This window comes from Bos taurus, chromosome 19 (genome assembly GCF_002263795.3).
Source record: "Bos taurus isolate L1 Dominette 01449 registration number 42190680 breed Hereford chromosome 19, ARS-UCD2.0, whole genome shotgun sequence".
Taxonomy (NCBI): domain Eukaryota; kingdom Metazoa; phylum Chordata; class Mammalia; order Artiodactyla; family Bovidae; genus Bos; species Bos taurus.
The window spans coordinates 19,244,159-19,268,749 of NC_037346.1; the positions used below are offsets into that span (position 1 = coordinate 19,244,159).

Sequence of the window (24,591 nt, forward strand, 5' to 3'; positions counted from 1 at the left end):
TTTTTACGACTCTAAAATGATCACTTTTTGTGGCCTGATTTGACAGACACTTAGTTTGCCAGGTCGTTTTGAAAATAAACCAAACCAAGCTTTGAGTTGAAGGGGAGGAGAGGCCCAGGCTGGGTCAGCCCAGCAGTACCTGTGAGGAGAACTTGTTGAAGAAATGTGGCAACCGAAGCCCGTTGTAGGGACAGTCTGACAAATGACGATATGTGGTGAGGGAATACTTTACCTTATGATGAAGATTCGATTCAGTATTTTGCACTTAAGATGGATCAGAGTCTAATACAAATAGTGGGTGACAGGATGTTGCTGTCAGAGGCGTGGGCTTTTCCCAGAGATTGCTGGCAGCTGCACCACCCCTGAGGTCACATGCCAGGGCCGGGCCTCCACCAGCACAGAGCTGATGGTCTGGGATAAAGATGGGCAGACGTGTGCTGTAAGCCCTCCGAGCAGGACGCTGTCTTGTCACCTCTGTATTCTCAGCTCCTAGCACAGTCCCGGGGGTGTAGTAATCACTCAGTAAATATTTGGTGGGTGAGGGGATGAAGGAGGGAATGATGACAACATGCTGAGTGCCAGGCAAAAACCCAGCCTCTGTGGGCACACTGCCCTCACCCCCGGGAGCTTGAGGAAGGGTCTCCAGAAGAGAACAGTCATGGGAGCTGGGTTTGGGTGGGAGCCTGGGGCTCTCCTGGTCTCATAAGAAGTTCAAGGATCTGGTCTGTCAGATGTTGGGTGGCTCGTTTAGCAAACTAGGCCTTGATTTTCTCCTCCCCCAAAGAGAAGCCTGCACTGAGTGGGTGCTGACATTCAGGAGATGATTCCAGATTCCTGAAAAGCCATGGAGCCCCACCTTCTCTTTCTACACGTGGGGCACAGAGTCACAAATAGGGAGGTTTCCTGCCCAAAGTGATCAGTTTTAGCCCCTGCAGGGAAAGAATGCCAGCGTACCTCAGCAAATCTGTATCAAAGCTTTCTGTTCATGATTTTTATTTCCACACACTCAAGCCTCTAATTCTCATTTTCTCTTTTCTTTTCCATCGATCTTGTTGCTTATTTTTATTTTCTGGGGGTGGTGGATGTGCTGGCCTGTCCTGTCATCTCCCCCCTCTCCTGCCATCCTGATTCCTGCGGCCCCCCTCCACCCACCCACGCTGGGTGTCCATCTCCATCACCTGCTGGACCGCGCTCCTCCCACGCCTGGCAAAATGGTTGCGGGCGCTCCCAGGCGCTGGCGGAGCCGCTACTACGGGAAAGGACGTTCCGGTCACCCCGACTTTAGGAACAACTGTCCAGTCCTGGAGGAATAGTGTGTCTTCTGCCGTTTCCCCGATCCTCGGCCTGTTTGCGTTTAACCCTTTGCACATCCTGTTTCCTACTGTTTCTGCATCCAGCTTCCCCTTCTTGGCGTGTGGTATTCCCATAAATAACAGTGATGCTCTGGCGGCTCACATGGCCACTGGCGAGGGCCCTGCAGGCTGTTTCTCTCCCCGGGCTGAGAGCAGACTCACAGCGTGGGGCAGGGCCTCAGTCCACACACCGTGGCAGATGATGGCTTGTTCTAGGGAGGGCAAGAACTCAGATTGCTGGCCTGAGTCCCCAGAAGCCCCTCTGGCTGGATCTTAAAGAAGAGAATGCAGGGAACAGACACAGTAAACTCCAAGATGTCAGTTTCAATGAGGAGCCGTGGGCCTGCTGGTTGACCTCTGTTCAGCATTCTGTGGCCGTGTCCCAGAGGAAAGCTTGGGGGAGGTTCTCTATGCCAGGCTCTCTTCCAAGCTTGCTCTGCTGCCAAGCATGGACTGGAATGGGGATGTCCTTTCCTCTGTCCACAGGGAAAGAGGGGCCCCTGCCCTGTGCCCTGGCCAGGCCTTAGCCGTGCCCCCTGCCCCCTCCCCATGGTCTCAGGCTCTGACTCTGCTCTCTCCCTTCTTGTCTCTCCTCCTGTAGGTTGTAGGCCTGGCTGCCTTGCATGTTCGGGGCTTTCTTCCTCCTAATCCACGCTGGGCACTGCGACTTCTACTCCAGCTCAAACAGCGCTGCGGGCACTAACCCAGGGAATGCGATGCTGCCGCCCCAGCCTCTCTGCTGAGACTTCTTTCTGCTTTGTTTGTTAAAACTGGCCCTCGCTCCGCCCTGTGGCCCTGTGTGTGCCTGAGTAACAGCTTTCCACGGAGGGTCTCCCTAACAGCACCCCCCAACCCAGAACCTCCTCCCTGGACGCAACTTCATCTCTCTGCAGCACTTCTGTGGGGTGGTCCCGTCTCCCTACTAACAACTCAACGAGAGAGATCCCCCTTCTCCCGCCCCCCCGCAACATACCGGCCCTTCGCAGGGTGTGTCCCTGGGACAGGGGGCGGGGTTTTGCTTGGCTCTTAACCCACGAGGATCTTGGCCAAGGAGTGGAATGATTTCAGAGCTGCCTGCGGTCCCCTCTGGCGGGCTGGTGAAAGACACCAGCTTGAAGGGGTGTGTCCTCGGCCGCACAGACACCTGGGAAAGTCGTCCTGAAGCAAGGGGGTGGGGCCTGTCTCCAAACAACTGTGAAAAAGCTTCCCGTCCATCCCTCCGCCCCCCCAGCATCACTCCCCTTCCACCTGCCCTGTGTAAACAGAAAGTACCAGACCCCAAGCCAGCATTTGGCAAGAGTGTGGCTGACAGGTCACGCACAGGTCCTCCAGGTATTACTAAACGTAGGTTCCTGACCCAAGACCTGAATCTGGGTGTCTGGAGGCAGAAGCTGAAAACCTGTATTTCAACCCGCTTCCCAGATGGCCCTGAGGCACCCCCGCGTTTGAGGACCATTTCTAGAAGGAGCATGCAAATATCACTCTCAAGGCTGGAGCTGAGTTTCTCTTCCCACCCAATTCCACCCGGAGCAAGAGCTTTGAGAATGAGCTGCCAATGCGAATGAGCCCGCAGAAGTTTCTGGGCACGCGGGGTGCTGGGGCTTTCGAGACAAACAGGCCACCGCCCTCCAGGAGGGAGCTGAGGCTTAGCACCTCTACCCCCCACCCCCACCCCGGGCCAGGTGTGACCAGGAGCAGCTCTGCCAAGGCCACTGGCCTGATCATCACTCCCACTTCTTGGTGCGGCCGGGTCCTCTACGGAGCTTCTGGAACTGGCCCGCTCATTAGCTAACTTTGCCCAAATTCTGATCAAAACTTGCAGGGCTATAATTCTTGTTTTTGTTCCTCTTTTCAGCATTAACAGCAGCAAAGTTGTACCCCGGTTTGAAAGGTTTGGCTTGGGCATCCTGGAGTCCAGTAATCCAAAGATGTAGCCAGCTGTGCGGTTTTTCTGACAACGTATTTCTTTCTTAAATGTGTCTCTCAAACATCCGAACCACCACCACAACAAAAAAAAACCCAATGCTCTTCAAAATACCAGCCACTCTTCTAAGTGCCACAAACCAGGAGCACGAGGCCTTGGCTTAGACCGTTCATCTACAAAAACACTTGGGTCCCGGAGATGGAGCTGCACCTGCCGTTTCTTAAAATGACATCACCAACAACCAGACCTGTCCTGACAGGCGGCAAATGTTTACATATATGTTCGTGTGGAGTTGGACTTGAGGTTGTACAATAGGTAATAATAAAAAAAACAGTCTGTGCAGAGGTTGCTGGCACCGTGGGCCAGGATGGCAGAAGTGGCCCTCCCCTCTGGAGGCGCCCACACTGGGCCAGAGGAAGAAAAACATCATGATTGTGGCTGGTCTCCTGGCAGGATGGGCGGGGTTGGGGGGTGGCAACCACAGGGTTTGACCAGGCTTCTACTTTGGCCCCAAATCCCATCACCTCTCATCCTATCAAAGAGGTGCGGTCTCTTCCTCCTCTTGCAGGTGAGACCCTGACCAAGAGTTGAGCTGGATTAACAGGGTCAGGAGTTTGCAGACAGCTTGAGTTCACCTTTGACCCCTGTAATCCAGTCCATATCTTCTGGAAAAGCAGAGACAGATCAAATCCAGATACCATCTGGACTGATCCAGTGGTTCCCAGCCAGGGTCTCCACTGCCTATGGAGGTGTTTCTTTCAAGAAGCCCCCAGCGGGGCACCTGGGAGATAGGATGAAAGGCTTTAACTGTTTAGATATATCCCAGTCCTTAACTAACATTTGACCCCAGTGCTAAGGCCCAGCCCAGCAGCTGTGTACACCGTGAAAGCTTGATCCATGAAAACAGGGAAGGTAGAAGGTGGGGGAAGAGGCAGGCAGGGTCTCTGAGCCCACTCTCCCAATCACAGGGTGCCCTGTGATTTAGAAGCCCATCATCGATCTTGCCAAAGTTCTGTAACTGCCCACCCCTGAGTCCTGTTGAAACACCCTAGCCTGCTCCTGACTCCTCTGCCCATGTTCAGAGCTCTTAGATAAGGTGGGAGGTGTGCACCCCGCCTTTCATTTAGACCCAGCTAGCAAGCCCCCCACCTTCAGAATCTTCCCAAGCACCAAGGCTTGTGTCTGTTGGAACCAGGTTTGGGAAAGTCCAGCATATGAGAGGGTCCTGCCTGTCCTCATTAGAAGCTGACTCCTAAAGAGGAAAGTTCCAAATGGCAGAGAAGCCCTTCAGTGAAGGTTAGGGCGTATCAGGCTCCAAAGCCAAAAATGACCCAGGGTGATGAAAGTGGAGAGGAGATTGTCTTCAGACCCACAACTCATGTCCACATTTGGAGCCAAGACGAGAAGGCACGTGGCCCTCCCACGGGGTTTATGTACACCTGTCTAACCAGGCTCTGAACCTGGAGTCTGGCCAAGTTGTCACATGAAATGGGCTGCTTGGCCTGGAGACTGTGGGGCAACCTTCCCGGCTCTGGGCTGAGCATCCCTTGGCGGCCCTGCTGGGAGGGCACAGCCGAACAGCTGTGCTGGGTACCCGGGCCTCCCGGCCAACAGCACCTCAACCCTGCCTGCTGGGTGTGTGGGGAGGAAGATGGAGAAGCTGTAAACCAGCTAGACTTGGCTCTGGGGTCTTTTGTCTCTGTGGGATGCTTGGCTTCTCCCCATCATCCATTTGACTGCCAGGTCAGCCTCTCCCCTGATCTCCCCACTCGACATGGCATGTGACTCTGCTTCCTCTGGTCATCAGGCTCCTCCCCCCACAATGGCTCCTTCGCAGAGGTCACAGTTCATGCCTCTCACGTTTCCCCTCTGAACTCTTGGACGAGCAGGTGGCCTGAGGGGTGGGACGGCAGCTGAGTAAATGGGACTCACCTCACTGCCCATGGACAGTCAGTCTGGGTTTTTTTTCCCTTGAAGGGTGTCACACTCTTGGGTCAGTTCAAGAAGATTTCTTTGAGTGCCTACTGTGTGCAAGTAGTACCAGACCAGGAGGGGAGCAGTCACAGTGCCCGCGTTTAGGAAACATGATTTGCCAGGAACCCGGAGGGTGGGACTGGGGCCCACCCTCTTCCTCTCCCGGGCCCTGGGATGCCTTCTTATTCTCAGTCTGAGCCTCTGCCCTACCTGTCATTGAAGAGAAGCAGCTGAGGAGCTCCCCAGGTGGTCCCCATCACCCTGTCTCTATTTAAGTGACTGTGAATTGAGGTTAGGAAGACACGCCTGCCCTTCCGTGTGCTCCCCCCATCTGCTTTGGAAACACATGAAGGATGGCAGATACTGTGAATTCAGCCCTCACAGCCAACTGTGAAAGGGATGGAGAAGCTGGGAGCCCTCCTGGACAAGATCTCGGGGGCTGCAGAGGTCCCCTGGGGTCTGAGAATGGAGCCCAAGTTTCAACCTTCAGCCTGCGCCCTGCCCCCCACCACCCTCCACTCCCCAGCCTCACCTCCAAACCCCTGGGATCTGTTCCTGATGCCTTTAAACACCAGAGCCAGAACCCTTGGTCTCCATCCAACCCAAGGTCTTGAATCCCGAGTTCCCCACCAGTTGTGAGTGGCGTGTAGCCAAGATGACGTCTCCACACCAACCACCAAATCAAAGACGCGTACAGGGCCTGGAATCCCTCTGCCCTCTCACAGCATTTCTTCCTGTGATCACTGAGGGGCATGGCATGCCCTGTAAGCCCCTGGTGGGGGTGGTGGGGGTTGCTGTGTTGCTTTGGGGGCCGGGTGGAGATATAAATGTGAAGCAAGTTAGGGAGCTTGTGCGATGCTGCAGTGTCGGCCAGGATTTCATCTGTGTGTGCAAACCCAGCATCTTCTGTGGCCACGAGGCACACACTTGCTTTTTTGAATGTGATGTAAAATTTGTATATTAAAAGTTTTTATATTTTCTATCAACTGCATTTGTCTTCCAGAAATACTATTAATTTAAATTAAAATGGTTAGTATTAACAGACGTGCACTATCCATTTTTGTGGTTTCTTTTTTTTTTTTTTTTGCCATTGGCAAGAACACTGTGCCAGGCCCAGCCTGGGTGTCTAGAGTCTGTGAATAAAATTGTTACCAAGGTGTCTGGGCCTTGTGTCTCCTTGGGTCCATTCCAGATGAGTGGGGCAGAGGTGGGGGGCTCTCGGATGGGTGGCGTAGGAAAGCAGGAAGGGAGGGGGCAGGGTGTTTGGCCCCATCTGGGAGCTCCCTCCAGGGAAAGAAATTTTGCCTGGACCTTGGAGGCAGATATTTCTAAACATATGAAGGAATAGAGATAAGAGCATCAAAGCCCATGATGTACAGAAGAAGGTCATCCTACCCCCAACAGTGACAGCCTGGTAACATACTCAGACCCGTCACTGTCTCCTCTGCTGGAGGGGTCTTTGACTTATGAAAGCCTTGAGGGGAGGGAATCATTAAGATTCATCTCAATATTTTTGGGAGCCTCTCCTTGCCAGTTATAAAGAGAGAAATGTGAGACTTCCCTGGTCGTTCAGTGGTTAGGACTACACCTTCCAATGTGAGGGGTGTGGGTTCAACCCCTGGTCAGGGAGCTAAGATTCCATGTGCCTTACAGCCAAAAAACCAAGATACAAAACAGAGACAATATTGTGAAGACTTTACTATATTCATTGGTTAGCTCTATAAATTTTCTGGTGGCATCTTTAGGGTTTTCTATGTATAGAATCATATATACAAAGGGAGATTAGTCAGCCATAAAAAAGAACACATTTGAGTTGGTTCTAAAGAGGTGGAGGAACCTAGAGCCTATTATACAGAGTGAAGTAAGTCAGAAAGAGAAAAATAATTATTGTATACTAATGCATATATATGAAATCTAGAAAGATGATACCAATGAACCTATTTTCAGGGCAGCAATGCAGATGTGGAGAAGGCAATGGCACCCCACGCCAGTACTCTTGCCTGGAAAACCCCATGGACAGAGGAGCCTGGTAGGCTGCTGTCCATGGGGTCGCTAAGAGTCGGGCATGACTGAGCGACTTCACTTTGACTTTTCACTTTCATGCACTGGAGAAGGAAATGACAACCCACTCCAGTGTTCTTGCCTGGAGAATCCCAGGGACGGGGGAGCCTTCTGGGCTGCCTTCTATAGGTTCGCACAGAGTCAGATACGACTGAAGCGACTTAGCAGCAGCAGCAATGCAGATGCAGATGTAGAGAAAGGACTTGTGGACACAGTGGGGGAAGGAGAGGGTGGGATGAATTGAGAGAGTAGCAAGGAAACATATACCTTAACCGTATGTAAACAGCGAGCCAGTGGAAATTTGCTGTATGATGCAGGGAGTTCAAGTCCAGTGCTCTTTGACAACCTGGGGAGCTGGGAGGGAGGTTCCAGAGGGAGGGAACATAGGTATGTGAGCGTTCTCAGCTGTGTCCAGCTCTTTGAAACCCTATGGACTGTAGCCTGCCAGGCTCCTATGTCCATGGGATTTTTCAGGCAAACATATGTATGCTGCTGCTGCTGCTGCTGTGCGACCCCATAGACAGCAGCCCACGAGGCTCCCCTGTCGCTGGGATTCTCCAGGCAAGAACACTGGAGTGGGTTGCCATTTCCTTCTCCAGTGCATGAAACTGAAAAGTGAAAGTAAAGTCGCTGAGTCTTGTCTGACTCTTAGCGACCCCATGGACTGCAGCCCACCAGGTTCCTCCATCCATGGGATTTTCCAGGCAAGAGTGCTGGAGTGGGGTGCCATTGCCTTCTCCAAAACATATGTATACCTATGGCTGATTCATGTTGATGTATGGCAGAAACCAACACAATATTGTAAAGCAATTATCCTCCAATTAAAAATAAATTTTAAAAAAGACTAAAAATGGTCCACATTAAAAAAAAGTCTTAAAAAAATTTTTTTAGAAAAAAAAGAGAGGTAAGCAAGAGGTTGGGGTAAGCACAACAGATGGGGGCCAAGGGGAACCAACGTCCTCTGAGCCAAGGAAGTGCTTTCTGCACATCATCTTACCTTAACCTAGTCCTCACAGCAGCACCCCCCGGGGTAGGAACTGTTGTGATGTTTCAGCTGAGGCACAGAGAAGTTAAGATATCTACTCCAGATAACACAGCTGGCCAGTGGCTAGTCCAGGACTTGGGCCACAGCTTGACTCCAGAACATCCTTCTCATCAGAAACTGGGCAATTTATTGGCCAGACATTTATTGAGCACCTCTGTGTTCAAAAGATGGTGCAAAGTGCTGGGGCACAGGAAAGAGGTAGAACCCTTGACTTCAGCTGGTGGCTGACCCAAGGAAGGAGTCCCTCAGTCTGTCTAGCAGGCTTCATGGAGGATGTGGCCTTGGAGCTGACTTGAAGGGTGAGTAATATGCCTGTTGCGTGTAAGTGAGAGTGCTTCCCAGGTGGTTCCGTGGTAAAGAATCCACCTTCCCAGGTGGTCCGTGGTAAAGAATCCACCTGCCAGTGCAGGAGATGTGAGTTTGATCCCTGGGTCAGGAAGATCCCTTGGAGAAGGAGATGGCAACCCACTCCAGTATTCTTGCCTGGAGAATCCCATGGACAGAGAAGCCTGGTGTGCTACAGTCTGTGGGATCACAAAGAGTCAGACATATCTTATCGACTAAACAACAACATGGAAATAAGAGGAGACCATTTTACTTTGAGCAAAGGTTTAGATCAGATAGGCCGCTCAGTTGTGTCCGACTCTTTGTGACCCCATGAATCGCAGCACGCCAGGCCTCCCTGTCCATCACCAACTCCCGGAGCTCACTCAGACTCATGTCCATCGAGTCAGTGATGCCATCCAGCCATCTCATCCTCTGTTGTCCCCTTCTCCTCCTGCCCCCAATCACTCCCAGTATCAGAGTCTTCTCCAATGAGTCAACTCTTCCCATGAGGTGGCCAAAGTCCTGGAGTTTCAGCTTTAGCATCATTCCTTCCAAAGAACTCCCAGGGCTGATCTCCTGCAGAATGGACTGGTTGGATCTCCTTGCAGTCCAAGGGACTCTCAAGAGTCTTCTCCAACACCACAGTTCAAAAGCATCAATTCTTCGGTGCTCAGCCTTCTTCACAGTCCAACTCTCACATCCATACATGACCACTGGAAAAACCATAGCCTTGACTAGACGGACCTTTGTTGGCAAAGTAATGTCTCTGCTTTTGAATATGCTATCTAGGTTGGTCATAACTTTCCTTCCAAGGAGTAAGCGTCTTTTAATTTCATGGCTGTAGTCACCATCTGTAGTGATTTTGGAGCCCAGAAAAATAAAGTCTGACACTGTTTCCACTGTTTCCCCATCTATTTCCCATGAAGTGATGGGACCACATGCCATGATCTTCGTTTTCTGAATGTTGAGCCTTAAGTCAACCTTTTCACTCTCCACTTTCACTTTCATCAAGAGGCTTTTTAGTTCCTCTTCACTTTCTGCCATAAGGGTGGTGTCATCTGCACATCTGATGTTATTGATATTTCTTCCGGCAATCCTGATTCCAGCTTGTGTTTCTTCCAGTGCAGCGTTTCTCATGATGTACTCTGCATATAAGTTAAATAAACAGGGTGACAATATACAGCCTTGACGTACTCCTTTTCCTATTTGGAACCAGTTGTTCCATGTCCAGTTCTAACCGTTACTTCCTTACCTGCATACAAATTTCTCAAGAGACAGATCAGGTGGTCTGGTATTCCCATCTCTTGAAGAATTTTCCACAGTTTATTGTGATCCACACAGTCAAAGGCTTTGGCATAGTGAATAAAGCAGAAATAGATGTTTTTCTGGAACTCTCTTGCTTTTTCCATGATCCAGCGGATGTTGGCAATTTGATCTTTGGTTCCTCTGCCTTTTCTAAAACCAGCTTGAACATCAGCAAGTTCACAGTTCATATATTGCTGAAGCCTGGCTTGGAGAATTTTGAGCATTACTTTACTAGCGTGTGAGATGAGTGCAATTGTGCGGTAGTTTGAGCATTCTTTGGCATTGCCTTTCTTTGGGATTGGAATGAAAACTGACCTTTTCCAGTCCTGTGGCCACTGCTGAGTTTTCCAAATTTGCTGGCATATTGAGTACAGCACTTTCACAGCATCATCTTTCAGGATTTGGAATAGCTCAACTGGAATTCCATCACCTCCACTAGCTTTGTTCGTAGTGATGCTTTCTAAGGCCCACTTGACTTCACATTCCAGGATGTCTGGCTCTAGGTGAGTGATCACACCATCATGATTATCTGGGTCGTGAAGATCTTTTTTGTACAGTTCTTCTGTGTATTCTTGCCATCTCTTCTTAATATCTTCTGCTTCTGTTATGTCCATACCATTTCTGTCCTTTAACGAGCCCATCTTTGCATGAAATGTTCCTTTGGTATCTCTGATTTTCTTGAAGAGATCCCTAGTCTTTCCCATTCTGTTGTTTTCCTCTATTTCTTTGCATTGATGGCTGAAGAAGGCTTTCTTATCTCTTCTTGCTAATCTTTGGAACTCTGCATTCAGATGTTTATATTTTTCCTTTTCTCCTTTGCTTTTTGCTTCTCTTCTTTTCACAGCTATTTGTAAGGCCTCCCCAGACGACTATTTTGCTTTTTTGCATTTCTTTTCCATGGGAATGATCTTGATCCCTGTCTCCTGTACAATGTCACGAACCTCATTCCATAGTTCATCAGGTACTCTATCTATCAGATCTAGACCCTTAAATCTATTTCTCACTTCCACTGTGTAATCATAAGGGATTTGATTTAGGTCATACCTGAATGGTCTAGTGGTTTTCCCTACTTTCTTCAATTTAAGTCTGAATTTGGCAATAAGGAGTTCATGGTCTGAGCCACAGTCAGCTCCTGGTCTTGTTTTTGCTGACTGTATAGAGCTTCTCCATCTTTGGCTGCAAAGAATATAATCAATCTGATTTCGGTGTTGACTATCTGGTGATGTCCATGTATAGTCTTCTCTTGTGTCATTGGAAGAGGGTGTTTGTTATGACCAGTGCATTTTCTTGGCAAAACTCTATTAGTCTTTGCCCTGCTTCATTGCGTATTCCAAGGCCAAATTTGCCTGTTACTCCAGGTGTTTCTTGACTTCCTACTTTTGCATTCCAGTCCCCTATAATGAAAAGGACATCTTTTTTGGGTGTTAGTTCTAAAAGGTCTTGTAGGTCTTCATAGAACCGTTCAACTTCAGCTTCTTCAGCATTACTGGTTGGGGCATAGACTTGGATTACTGTGATATTGAATGGTTTGCCTTGGAAATGAACAGAGATCATTCTGTTGTTTTTGAGATTGCATCCAAGTACTGCATTTCGGACTCTTTTGTTGACCATGATGGCCACTCCATTTCTTCTGAGGGATTCTTGCCCGCAGTAGTAGATATAATGGTCATCTGAGTTAAATTAACCCATTCCAGTCCATTTCAGTTCGCTGATTCCTAGAATATTGACATTCACTCTTGCCATCTCTTGTTTGACCACTTCCAGTTTGCCTTGATTCATGGACCTGACATTCCAGGTTCCTATGCAATATTGCTCTTTACAGCATCGGACTTTGCTTCTATCACCAGTCACATCCACAGTTGGGTATTCTTTTTGCTTTGGCTCCATCCCTTCATTCTTTTTGGAGTTATTTCTCCACTGATCTCCAGTAGCATATTGGGCACCTACTGACCTGGGGAGTTCCTCTTTCAGTATCCTATCATTTTGTCTTTTCATACTGTTCATGGGGTTCTCAAGGCAAGAATACTGAAGTGGTTTGCCATTCCCTTCTCCAGTAGATCACATTCTGTCAGATCTCTCCACCATGACCCGCCCGTCTTGGGTTGCCCCACGGGCGTGGCTTAGTTTCATTGAGTTAGACAAGGCTGTGGTCCTAGTGTGATTAGATTGACTAGTTTTCTGTGAGTATGGTTTCAGTGTGTTTGCCCTCTGATGCCCTCTTGCAACACCTACTGTCTTACTTGGGAGTAAGTAAGACAGAGCGTGCTTGGGATATCAGAAGTAGTTCAGCTTTTCATTGTGAAATGGAACCCGAGGAGTAGAAGGAACCTGAAGAGGATTCTGTAGGTGCCAAGCTAGGAGTTTAGGCTTTAACATGACACCCCTGGGGAGCCATGAATTGAACCTGGGCCTCCTGCAGTGGAAACATAGAGCCCTAACCACTGGACCACCAGGGAAGTCCCTGAACTACTACTGTTTCTTGACTGCTTCTCCTTTGTCTCTGCATTCCTTCACTTCACTAGTTAGGAACTGCTTGAGTCTGCTTTTGGAACTAAAGGAAGTCCTAGGAGACTAAGGAGAAGACAATGGCACCCCACTCCAGTGCTCTTGCCTGGAGACTCCCATGGACAGAGGAGCCTGGTAGGCTGCAGTCCATGGGGTCTCGAAGAGTTGGACACGACTGAGCGACTTCACGTTCACTTTTCACTTTCCTGCATTGGAGAAGGAAATGACAACCCACTCCAGTGTTCTTGCCTGGAGAATCCCAGGGACAGGGGAGCCTGGTGGGCTGCTGTCTATGGATTCGCACATAGTTGGACACTACTGAAGCGACTTAGCAGCAGCGGGAGACTAAAGTCTTTTTTTACAAACAAGTAATGGGGGATCACTTTTTGTGATATAAATAAAATCAAGTGGTTGTTTAGGAGAAAAAAAGAAATGGGGGACACAGAGGGGCTTTTGTGCCCGGGAGGGCCCTGCAGGGTCTCGCTCAGTTTCAGCGGAGGTGCAGCAGGCTCAGGTGACCTGCCATGAGAAGGTGCCCCCAGGTCGAGCCAGAATGCAGGCTTCCAAAGTTTCCACCTGTAACAAAGATGAAAAAGACTCCAGTTATCAATTTATCTTTTGAATTTTTCCATGGTTTCCCCCTGTAAGGTTTAGAATATCTCACAGGGAACCAGAGGCTTATCTGGGTGGGTGTGTCTGCCTCATTTCTCGATTGCCAGGTAGGAGGGGAAACTCAGGCCGAGGAGGCGGTCGTCACCACCCAGGCAGGTGGAGAAGCAACGGACCACGAGGAACAAACACGCGGAAGAGAGGGTGCGTCCTTGCCCCCAGACAGAGCTGGATTGTTCAGCTGTGAAGTTAGGGGTGAAGTGCGGCTCTGTGTGCACATGCCAGGATTATCTGTGTTCAGTTCAGTTCAGTCGCTCAGTCGTGTCCAACTCTTTGTGACCCCATGAATCGCAGCACACCAGGCCTCCCTGTCCATCACCAACTCCTGGAGTTCACTCAGACTCACGTCCATCGAGTCGGTGATGCCATCCAGCTATCTCACCCTCTGTCGTCCCCTTCTCCTCCTGCCCCCAATCCCTTCCAGCATCAGAGTTTTTTCCAATGAGTCAACTCTTCGCATGAGGTGGCCAAAGTACTGGAGTTTCAGCTTTAGCATCATTTCTTCCAAAGAACACCCAGGGCTGATCTCCTTCAGAAAGGACTGGTTGGATCTCCTTGCAGTCCAAGGGACTCTCAAGAGTCTTCTCCAACACCACAGTTCAAAAGCATCAGTTCTTTGGTGCTCAGCTTTCTTCACAGTCCAACTCTCACATCCATACATGACCACTGGGAAAACCATAGCCTTGACTAGACGGACCTTTGTTGGCAAAGTAATGTCTCTGCTTTTCAATATGCTGCCTAGGTTGGTCATAACTTTCCTTCCAAGGAGCAAGCGTATTTTAATTTCATGGCTGCAATCACCATCTGCAGTGATTTTGGAGCCCCCAAAAATAAAGTCTGACACTGTTTCCACTGTTTCCCCATCTATTTCCCATGAAGTGATGGGACCAGATGCCATGATCTTAGTTTTCTGAAAGTTGAGCTTTAAGCCAACTTTTTCACTCTCCTCTTTCACTTTCATCAAGAGGCTCTTTAGTTCTTCACTTTCTGCCATAAGGGTGGTGTCATCTGCATACCTGAAGTTATGGATATTTCTCCCGGCAATCTTGATTCCAGCTTGTGCTATTATCTGTGTGGCAGAGGCTAATGAGTTTGGAAGCACTGGCTGGCTGCAAACCTTCAAGACGTGTTGGCTGTAGAAATGAATGAGCAAGGGTGGGAACTAGGAAACTGAATCATCAACACTGGAAACGAACATTGAGCATCGATTCTGCTTTCACAGGACACATTCCTCCACTCTGATGAAGGATGATTTGCAGGATTCTCAGAGAAGAAGAAATTGTATTGCTGAATCTAACTGCTTTGTGAGACTTAAAATGTTTAGGGGTTACTGTGGACAGAGGAGGTGTTTGCAAAGATTTATATGTTTTCCCTTAAGCTGCAGTGGAGGGTGGGCTTCCCCACTGGTGCTAGTGGTAAAGAATCCACCTGCCACTGCAGGAGACACAAGAGATGCAGGTTCAATCCCTGGGTCAAGAAGATCCCCTGGAGAAGGAAATGGCACACCATTGTTCTTGTCTGGAAAATTCCATGGGCAGAGGAGCCTGGGCTACAGTCCTGCAGGCCGCAAGGAGTCAGACATGAGTTAGTTGACTAAACCAACCGACTGGCCTTTGCACTTTTTTCCTTTCTCGATAGGTTATTTTTATCTTTTGAGGAAGCAGTAATCAGTGGCAATGGAAACCTCTTTACCCAGGGCCTGAGTGTAGGTGGGGGAGGTTGACGATTAAACAGGGCAAATTGAGGTCCTGGTGGGAGTTCCTCTGTCCTTCTGCTTCATCAAAGCTTCCAGACTGACTTGAAAGCAGTAGAGGGAAGGAGCTTTTGGCAAACCAGGCTCTGTCTTCAGCCCACTGTTTCACATCTAAAACCTCCTAGCTACCTCTATGCCCTGAAACCCATCTTTAAATGCTATTCTATTCAAGTAGGTGGTACATATAGGGCCTGATGATGGGGCTCCCAGGCACAAGGCCTTCCTATGTCTCCCATTTCTTTGATTATAGGAAACAGCCTTCATTTGGCCTACATGACCTTCCCTGAGTTCCAACTGTAAGAAATAAAAACTCAAAATGGTCCATTTTCAAGGACAACTAGCCTAGAGTGACACTCTGCTGATGTAAGAGCCCTTAGGATGCTTGCATAGGAAAATCCAGACAAAGGGAGAGTAATAAATCCAAGTGGCTTTCTCGGGAAGATTGTTAACCCTGTAGTACTTAGTCAATGAGAAACCGGGGGAGGGACTTGCATGCTGAGAGGATAAAAACCCCACTGACTCTGGGTCTACAGCCTTCCCACCAGACATCTGATCTTGCAAGACTGTCATTAAAGCCTTACTTCTTGCTGCACCTTGTATCTCCAAGTCTATTCCTTGGGTTGGGGCTGGTGGGCTTTATTTCCCACACAAGGGGCAGATTCAAGCTGTTGTTAATTAGGGAAAGGAGAGAGTTAGAGACCAAGGAGAAACAGTCAAGAGCAGCCTTGGGACAAGGTCCTGTTTCCCCATCAACGGATACATACCATAATATCTTTGAGCTGTTTGGCAGATACTGAAACCCCTTCCAGGTGTAACAATTAATGATGGTATGCTGACCACAAGCATGTAGACCCCAGACCAGTTGGACCTGAAGTCTACTCACCTCACCACCAACCCATCAGAAGAATGTCCATGGACTGAACACGCCCTCTTTGAACTATTACTATAAAGCTTTTTTTATAGTAATAAAAAATAAGGTTTTTTATTCCTCACTATTTTCCCCAAGTTGGGACACAAGGTTTTGAAGGCATTTAGCCCAGGGTGGCCCCCTTTTCCTGGCACAAAAATAAAGCTGCTGTTTTCTACTTCACTCAAAACTCTGCCTCTGAGATGTGATCTGGCGCCAGTATACAGAGAAGCTGAGCTTTTGGCATCACAAATGCATGTCCTCTGCAGGAGTAGATGGTTCCAGATTTGGGCACTGGAGAGAAGACTTCCCTGGAATATATTGGTGAGTGGGCAGGGTGCTGGCGGATGCTTTGGCTGGTCTATGGAGAAGGGAGACACAGAACCACCAGCTGCTAAGATGAAGATGAAAGCTGATAAAAACAAAATTCCACTGAGTAAATCTGAAGATCTAATTGGCTTTATTATTCAGTGATTCATGAATCAGGCAGCATCTGATGTTGTAAACAGAAACTGAAAGGTTGTAAAAAAAAAGAAAAAAGAAAGGTTTTTAGAGGTAGAAGGAGGGTGGGGAGTAGGAGCTACTAACAAAAGCTAACAAAGGACTGTTTCATACCCACTCACCTTCTTTTGGAAGCAGGGCAAGTGTCACTCTTGTAGATTGCTTATTCCTCCCAAGGATGGAGAGGGCCCAGGAGACGGATTACCACCAGGGTGCAGACCAGAACATTCCAGTCTGGCTGATTAAGACTACGTTCCTAGGGGGGGGTTCCCTGGTGGTCCAGGGGTCCCAGCTTCCACTGCAAGGGGCTTGGGTTCACTCCTTGGTTTTGGAATTAAGATCCCGCATGCACAAGAGAAGACTCTACACATGGACATCACCAGATGTCCAACACTGAAATCAGACTGACTATATTCTTTGCAGCCAAAGATGAAGAAGCTCTATACAGTCAGCAAAAACAAGACCTGGAGTGGACTGTGGCTCAGATCATGAACTCCTTATTGCCAAATTCAGACTTAAATTCAAGAAAGTGGGAAAAACCACTAAACCATTTAGGTATGACCTAAATCAAACCCCTTATGATTACACAGTGGAAGTGAGAAATAGATTTAAGGGACTAGATCTGATAGAAAGAGTGCCTGATGAACTATGGATGGAGGTTCATGACATTGTACAGGAGACAGGCATCAAGACCATCCCCAAGGGAAAAAAAAAAATGCAAAAAAGCAAAAAGGTTGTCTGAGGAGGCCTTACAAATAGCTGTGAAAAGAAGAGAAGCAAAAAGCAAAGGAGAAAAGGAAAGATATTCTCATTTGAATGCAGACTTCCAAAGAATAGCAAGGAGAGATAAGAAAGCCTTCCTCAGCAATCAATGCAAAGAAATAGAGGAAAACAATAGAATGGGAAAGACTAGAGATCTCTTCAAGAAAATTAGAGATACCAAGGGAATATTTCATACAAAGATGGGCTCGATAAAGGACAGAAATGATACGGACCTAACCGAAGCAGAAGATATTAAGAAGAGGTGGCAAGAATACACAGAAGAACTGTACAAAAAAGATCTTCATGACCCAGTTAATCATGTCGGTGTGATCACTCACCTAGAGCTAGACATCCTGAAATGTGAAGTCAAGTGGGCCTTAAGAATCCTCACTATAAACAAAGCTAGTGGAGGTGATAGAATTCCAGTTGACCTATTTCAAATCCTAAAAGATGATGCTGTGAAAGTGCTGTACTCAATATGTCAGCAAATTTGGAAAACTCAGCAGTGGCTACAGGACTGGAAAAGGTCAGTTTTCATTCCAATCCCAAAGAAAGGCAATGACAAAGAATGCTCAAACTACCGCACAATTGCACTCATCTCACACGCTAGTAAAGTAGTGCTCAAAATTCTCCAAGCCAGGCTTCAGCAATACGTGAACTATGAACTTCCAGATATTCAAGCTGATTTTAGAAAAGGCAGAGGAACAAGAGATCAAATTGCCAACATCCACTGGATCATCAAAAAAGCAAGAGAGTTCCAGAAAAACATCTATTTCTTCTTTGGCTTGTGCCAAAGCCTTTGACTGTGTGGATCACAATAAACTGTGGAAAATTCTGGTAATACCAGACCACCTGACCTGCCTCTTGAAAAACCTGTATGTAGGTCAGGAAGCAACAGTTAGAACTGGACATGGAACAACAGACTGGTTCCAAATAGGAAAAGGAGTACGTCAAGGCTGTATATTGTCACCCTGATTATTTAACTTATAATATGCAGAGTACATCATGAGAAATGCTGGGCTGGATGAAGCACAAGCTGGAATCAGGATTGCTGGGAGAAATATCAATAACGTCAGATATACAGATGATACCACCCTTATAGAAGAAAGTGAAGAAGAACTAAAGAGCCTCTTAATGAAAGTGAAAGAGGAGAGTGAAAAAGTCGGCTTAAAGCTCAACATTCAGAAAACTAAGATCATGGCATCTGGTCCCATCACTTCATGACAAATAGATGGGGGAAACAGTGGAAACAGTGTCAGACTTTATTTTTCTGGGCTCCAAAATCACTGCAGATGGTGATTGCAGCCATGAAATTAAAAGACGCTTGCTCCTTGGTAGGAAAGTTATGACCAACCTAGATAGCATATTGAAAAGCAGAGACATTACTTTGCTAATAAAGGTCTGTCTAGTCAAGGCTATGGTTTTTCCAGTGGTCATGTATGTGAGAGTTGGACTACAAAGGAAGCTGAGTGTTGAAGAATTGATGCTTTTGAACTGTGGTGTTGGAGAAGACTCTTGAGAGTCCCTTGGACTGCAAGGAGATCCAACCAGTCCATCCTAAAGGAGATCAGTCCTGGGTGTTCATTGGACAGACTGATGCTGAAGCTAAAACTCCCAATACTTTGGCCACCTGATTCAAAGAACTAACTTATTGGAAAAGACCCTGATGCTGGGAAAGGTTGAAGGTGGGAGGAGAAGGGGATGATAGAGCATGAAATGGTTGGATGGCATCACTGACTCTCTGGACATGAGTTTTGGGCAAGCTCCGGGAGTTGGTGATGGACAGGGAGGCCTGGCATGCTGCAGTCCATGGGGTAGCAAAGAGTCAGACCGACTGAGCAACTGACTGCAGTGAATAGTCCTCCTCAAAGGACCCTGCCCCTCTGCCTTACTATTAAACTAAAGTGCCTTTGTTCAGCTCAAAGAGAGATAATCTGACCCTGCCCAGCTGTGAATGGCTTCAAAGAAAAGAAGAGATTTACACACCTTTTCCAAAGGCTGGCCCTTCCCAGAGATATTTTGCAAGGCTAATAGCATTTTTACTTACTTCCTCAGTGCCTCTCTCTTTCTATTCTACCTTTTGACTTAAGATCCTCACTGCTTTTCTCTCCGATTCTTAAATGAACCTGGCATCCAGACCCCTACAAGATGGTCATTTTGAGACATTAGTCAGCCATCTTCTCAGTCAGTTAGCTTCCTGAATAAAGTCCCATTGTTACCAAGTCCAAGTTTTTTCTGTTTGCCCTTGACCGACCAATGAATTGGAGATAAGGTTTTGACTCAAGGAATATGACTTTGTTTGAAGAGCTGGCTGACTGAAGAAGACAGCAGATTAATGTCTCAAAATAACCATCTTATTGGGGTCTGGATGCTAGGTTCTTTTATAGATCAGCGGTGGGGGTTGGTGAGGAAACAAAGTAAAAAGACCATTAACCTTGCAAATATCTCCTAGAATGGCAAGCCTCAGGCAGGGAATGTGTTAATTTCTTCCTTCCTGCCATCTTCTACAGGTAGACAGGGATCTGAACAAAGGCTCTTTAGTTTAACAGTCTGGCAGAGGGGTAGGATTCTCCAAGGCAGTCTATAAGATTATGACAAAAGCAATGTAAAACAAGAAACAGTTCCAACATGGAGTCAGAATCGGCTTTTCCCTGCAACAGTATTCCTTGCCTCAACACAGCTTGTCTCTCAGATTCATTGGCCAGTTGTGCAGCAGGCACAACAAGCTTGGACTTGGTAAGAAATTTGGCTTAGCCAGGCAGGAGCCTTGCTGCTCATGGTGAGAGAGTCATTTCCTAGGCAGGTTGATAGGGAGTCTAGGGGTCCCCAAGGAGAGAGGGGTCTGGAATTCTCAAGGAGGAAGAAAGGACAAACTTTTTTTCTTTCTCCACATTCCTTAGGATTATAGAACAATAATGTATCCTGCCTAAGGACAGTCTTTGGATTCAACCTTCTGTTATCTTAAAATGTTAATTATGGGAGTAGACCTGGTCTTTACAAGGATGTATCTTGCCTGAGGACAGTGTTATCTTAAAATGTAAATTATGGGAGTAGGTCTGATGAGGTCTTTACAACCTCCAGATAGTTTTTGGATTATATAACTTCATTGTTAACACTAGCAAGCAGGTACTCTTTCTACCCCTTTCTGATACTTATGTCAGAAGCTTTCTCTATCTCCTTTATACTTTAATAAAACTTTATTACACAAAAGCTCTGAGTGATCAAGCCTCGTCTCTGGCCCCGGATTGAATTCTTCTCCTCTAGGGGCCAAGAATCCCGGTATATTCGCGTGATTCAACAACAACCTTTCAATGGTTAGCTGGCCCTAGTCAGGGAATATTGGAGCAAGGCTCTAGCAGCTGCTGGGACCATTTGTCCTGAAGATCCTTCGCTCAAGATTCCCTGAAGTGGCACCAGCTGCCCCAGCACTTGGCAGCTGAAGCAAGGAACCGACAAAGTCGATTTTGTTGGTAAGTCTGTGTGCCCTTTTGTGTTGTGAGTCAATGTATTCCCGCCTCCATTTGTGGAGACAGGAATTGTTGGACTCTACTTGAGTTGGAACCAGTTCATTGGGGAACTAGTTCTTGTGGGGATAATCCTACCCTTGTTGAAACTGGCTCATTTGTTTGTGGGGTAAATTTATTTGCCTGAGTTGGGAACTGGTTCATCTGTGCCGTGTGCCTTTTTGTATTACCGATCGATGGACTAGATTTTGTAGGGTAAGTCGCTCCAGTGTGCCCTCTGGAAACATATTCCCCCCTCAATTTAGGCTTTTCCTCTACAAGACAAGCCAATTTGATTGGGGTAACCAACCTAGATGGCATATTGAAAAGCAGAGACATTACTTTGCCAACAAAGGTCCGTCTAGTCAAGGCTATGGTTTTCCCAGTGGTCATATACGGACGTGAGAGTTGGACTGTGAAGAAAGCTGAGCACCAAAGAATTGATGCTTTTGAACTGTGGTGTTGGAGAAGACTCTTGAGAGTCCCTTGGACTGCAAGGAGATCCAACAGTCCATTCTAAAGATCAGTCCTGGGTGTTCATTGGAAGGAATGATACTAAAGCTGAAACTGCAGTACTTTGGCCACCTCATTCGAAGAACTGACTCATTGGAAAAGACTCTGATACTGGGAGGGATTGGGGGCAGGAGGAGAAGGGGACGACAGAGGATGAGATGGCTGGATGGCATCACTGACTCGATGGACATGAGTCTGAGTGAACTCTGGGAGATGGCGATGGACAGAGAGGCCTGGCGTGCTGTGATTCATGGGGTTGCAAAGAGTCGGACACGACTGAGTGACTGAACTGAACTGAACCTTGAAGAAGGGGAATTGTGGTTGGACTGTTTCTGAGTCGGAACCAGTTCATGGGGGAACTCGTTCTTGTGGGGGTAGGAACAGCCTAGTAGGAACTAGGTCATTTGTTTTGTAGGGTAAATTTATTTACCTGGTTTGGGAAATGGTTGATCTGTGCACCAACGATGGAATTTGTGCCGTCTTTGTTGGAATTTTCCTGTCTTTTGTGTTTTGGTGTTATCAAACTTTTAAAAACGGGAAGTATTTCATGTCCTGAAGGAAAGCTCTTTGAGGTATATATTAGATATGTTAAGATAAGGAGAGCAATGGCCCCTTAATGGCTCACATTTATACAATCTTGAAGTCAGAAATGCTTTGCAAAGGAGAGGGACACAATGATAATAAATGAAGAGTCCCAGAGGCTCCTTTGAGCTTGAGGTGTCTGATTCTAATTTCCCTACAGGAGCCCCAGGTAACTTTGACAGTCGGAAGCTTCAGCTCCAGTTTGGGGCGCTCCCCCTGTGAAGAAAAACTCTGGCCCTTTGGAGAAAGGTCACAGATCTAATGGGGCTAGGAAGTCACATTGATGTGACTTTCCAGTTTTGCCAGGAGGATTCATTTAGGCTGATTCTTTATTTTATTGGCGGGGTCGGGGGGGTGGGGGGTGGGGGTTGGTACGTGGCTTGAGGGATCTTAATTCTCCTACCAGGGATTAAAGCCACACTCCCTGCAATGGAAGTCTTGACCACTGGACTGTCAGGGAAGTTCCTAAACTGATACTGGGGGCCCTCACATGGGCCTTTACTTCTCGTGGAGGTCCCCACAGGCATTTCCTCAGCTGGTGCAAATGTTATGGTTCTTACTACAATTGAAAGATGCAGCTCAGCAACAACCAAGAGGGAGCTTTGATAAAACAAGGATTCTTACTCTCACATCTTGAGGGCCATGCAGGACAGTGGCCAGTGTGGAGGGGGGAGGGAGCACAGAACTGGGCTTCTGCCTTTATTGGAGTCCAAGGGTGGGGTGGGGTGGTTAAGCAAGAACCAGGGGCAGGAATAGACATGTGGGGTCACTCACATGGTTATCTAGGTTGCCCAGGGTTTTCTAGAAAGGAGAACTTGATGGGGGAGGCCGGCGTGGGGGCTTACGTAGAAGCCGGTATACAGCTGACAATGTGTTCATGCAAAATGCGTGTTTGAAACAGAAGCTTGAGCAGTCAGAAGCTTAATACCAGTCCCTTAGGATCAGGCATGTATACTGTGTTTCCAACAGTGCCAAAGGCCTCCTTTCTCCAAGACCTCGTCAATACTTGTCAGGTTTTTGAGAGTGTGAGGTGGCCAACACATTTAGAACAGATCCTATGGTCTACAGGGCAGAGAACGGATAGCCTCAGATAAGTGTCTGCAACTTTGAATAACAGAGCTCTGAGGGGTGCCTCTCACCTCCTTAAGACAAGAACCAGGCCCTGGGAAAGGATCTCAGTGACTGCACGGTGATGCCAGGCTGCTGAGGTCAACTGTGCCAGGCCCTGGGTCTTGGAGATGGCCTCCCTACTGTCTCCATTCATCTGAAAATACACTGACCCTCAAATTTGGCTGTTGCCTCTCTCTGTGGAGTGGGAGCAGGGCCGTGGACTCTTCTTTTTGGGTTGGACTCACTGTGACTCAGTTGTGCTCATTTCACATGCCAGCAAGGGTATGCTCAAAATCCTTCAAGCTAGGCTTTAGCAGTACGTGAACTGAGAACTTCCAGGTGTACAAGCTAGGCTTAGAAAAGGCTGAGGAACCAGAGATCAAATTGCCAACATTTGTTGGATCATAGAGAAAGCAAGGAAATTCCATAAAAAACACCTACTTCTGCTTCATTGACTAGCCTTTGACACTAAAGGCTTTGACTGTGTGGAACAAAACAAACTGGAAAATTCTTAAAGAGTACCAGATCACCTTGGGCTTCCCTGATAGCTCAGTTGGTAAAGAATCCGCCGACAATGCAGGAGACCCCGGTTCGATTCCTGGGTGGGAAAGATCCACTGGAAAAAGAATAGGCTCCCCACTCCAGTATTCTAGGGCTTCCCTTGTGGCTCAGCTGGTAAAGAATCCACCTGCAATGCGAGAGACCTGGGTTCAATCCCTGGGTTGGGAAGATGCCCTGAAGGGAAAGGTTATCCACTCTAGTGTTCTGGCCTGGAGAATGCCATGGACTGTATAATCCATGGGGTGGGTGGTAAAGAGTCCGACATGAGTGAGCAACTTTCACTTACTTACTCACCAGACCACCTTACCTGTCTCCCGAAAAACCTGTATGAGGGTCAAGAAGCAACAGTAAGAATTGGACATGGAACAACTGACCTGCTCAAAATTGGGAAAGGAGTATGACAAGGCTGTATGTTGTCACCCTGCTTATTTAACTTTATGCAAAGTACATTATGAGAAATGCCAGGCTGGATGAATTATAATCTGGAATCAAGATTGCTGGGAGAAATATCAACAACCTCAGAAAGGCAGATGGTACCACTCTAATGGCAGAAATTGAAGAAGAACTAAAGAGCCTCTTGATGAAAGTAGAAGAAGAGAGTGAAAAAGACGGCTTAAAATCCAACATAAAAAAAAACCTTAAGATCATGGCATCTGGTCCCATCACTTCATGGCAAATAGAAGGTGAAAATGTGAAAACAGTGACACATTTCATTTTCTTGGGATCCAAAATCACTGCAGGTGGTGACTGCAGCTATGAAGTTAAAAGATGCTTGCTCCTTGGAAGGAAAGCTATGAAAAACCCAGACAGCATTTTAAAAAGCAGAGACACCACTTTGCCACAAATATTCATAGTCAAAGCTATGGTCTTTCCAGTAGTTAGGTACAGTTGTGAATGTTGGACCATAAAGAAGGTTGACGCCCGAGAATTGATGCTTTTGAATTGTGGTGCTGGAGCAGACTCTTTGAGAGTCCCTTGGACAGCAAGGGGATCAAACCGAAAGGAAATCGACCTGGGATATGCATTGGAAGAACTTGTGCTGAGGCTGAAGCTCCAGTACTTTGGCCACCTGATGCAAAGAGCCTATTCATTGGAAAAGGCCCTGATGCTGGGAAAGATTGGAGGCAGGAGGAGAAGGGGACGACAGAGGATGAGATGGTTAGATAGTATCACCGACTCAATGGACATGAATTTGAGCAAACTCCAGGAGATAGTGTAGGACAGAGGAGCCTGGCAC

General features: G+C 47.5%; 1 protein-coding gene across 5 annotated transcripts in view; it reads left to right on the forward strand.

Annotated features, from left to right (window-relative positions):
- KSR1 (kinase suppressor of ras 1) overlaps positions 1-6,409 on the forward strand; it is a 162,305-nt gene extending 155,896 nt beyond the window's left edge. For 4 of the 5 annotated variants that reach the window (XM_010815798.4, XM_024980660.2, XM_059878430.1 and 1 more), the window contains one exon: positions 3,208-6,409. In XM_010815798.4, coding sequence (XP_010814100.1) covers positions 3,208-3,286 — 79 coding nt within the window. In that variant the 3' untranslated portion in view covers positions 3,287-6,409. Of the gene's footprint in view, positions 1-1,231; positions 1,313-3,207 lie in introns of all 5 variants that reach the window. The other variant, XM_010815796.4, reaches the window with a different exon arrangement.
- Positions 6,410-24,591: the final 18,182 nt, after the last annotated feature.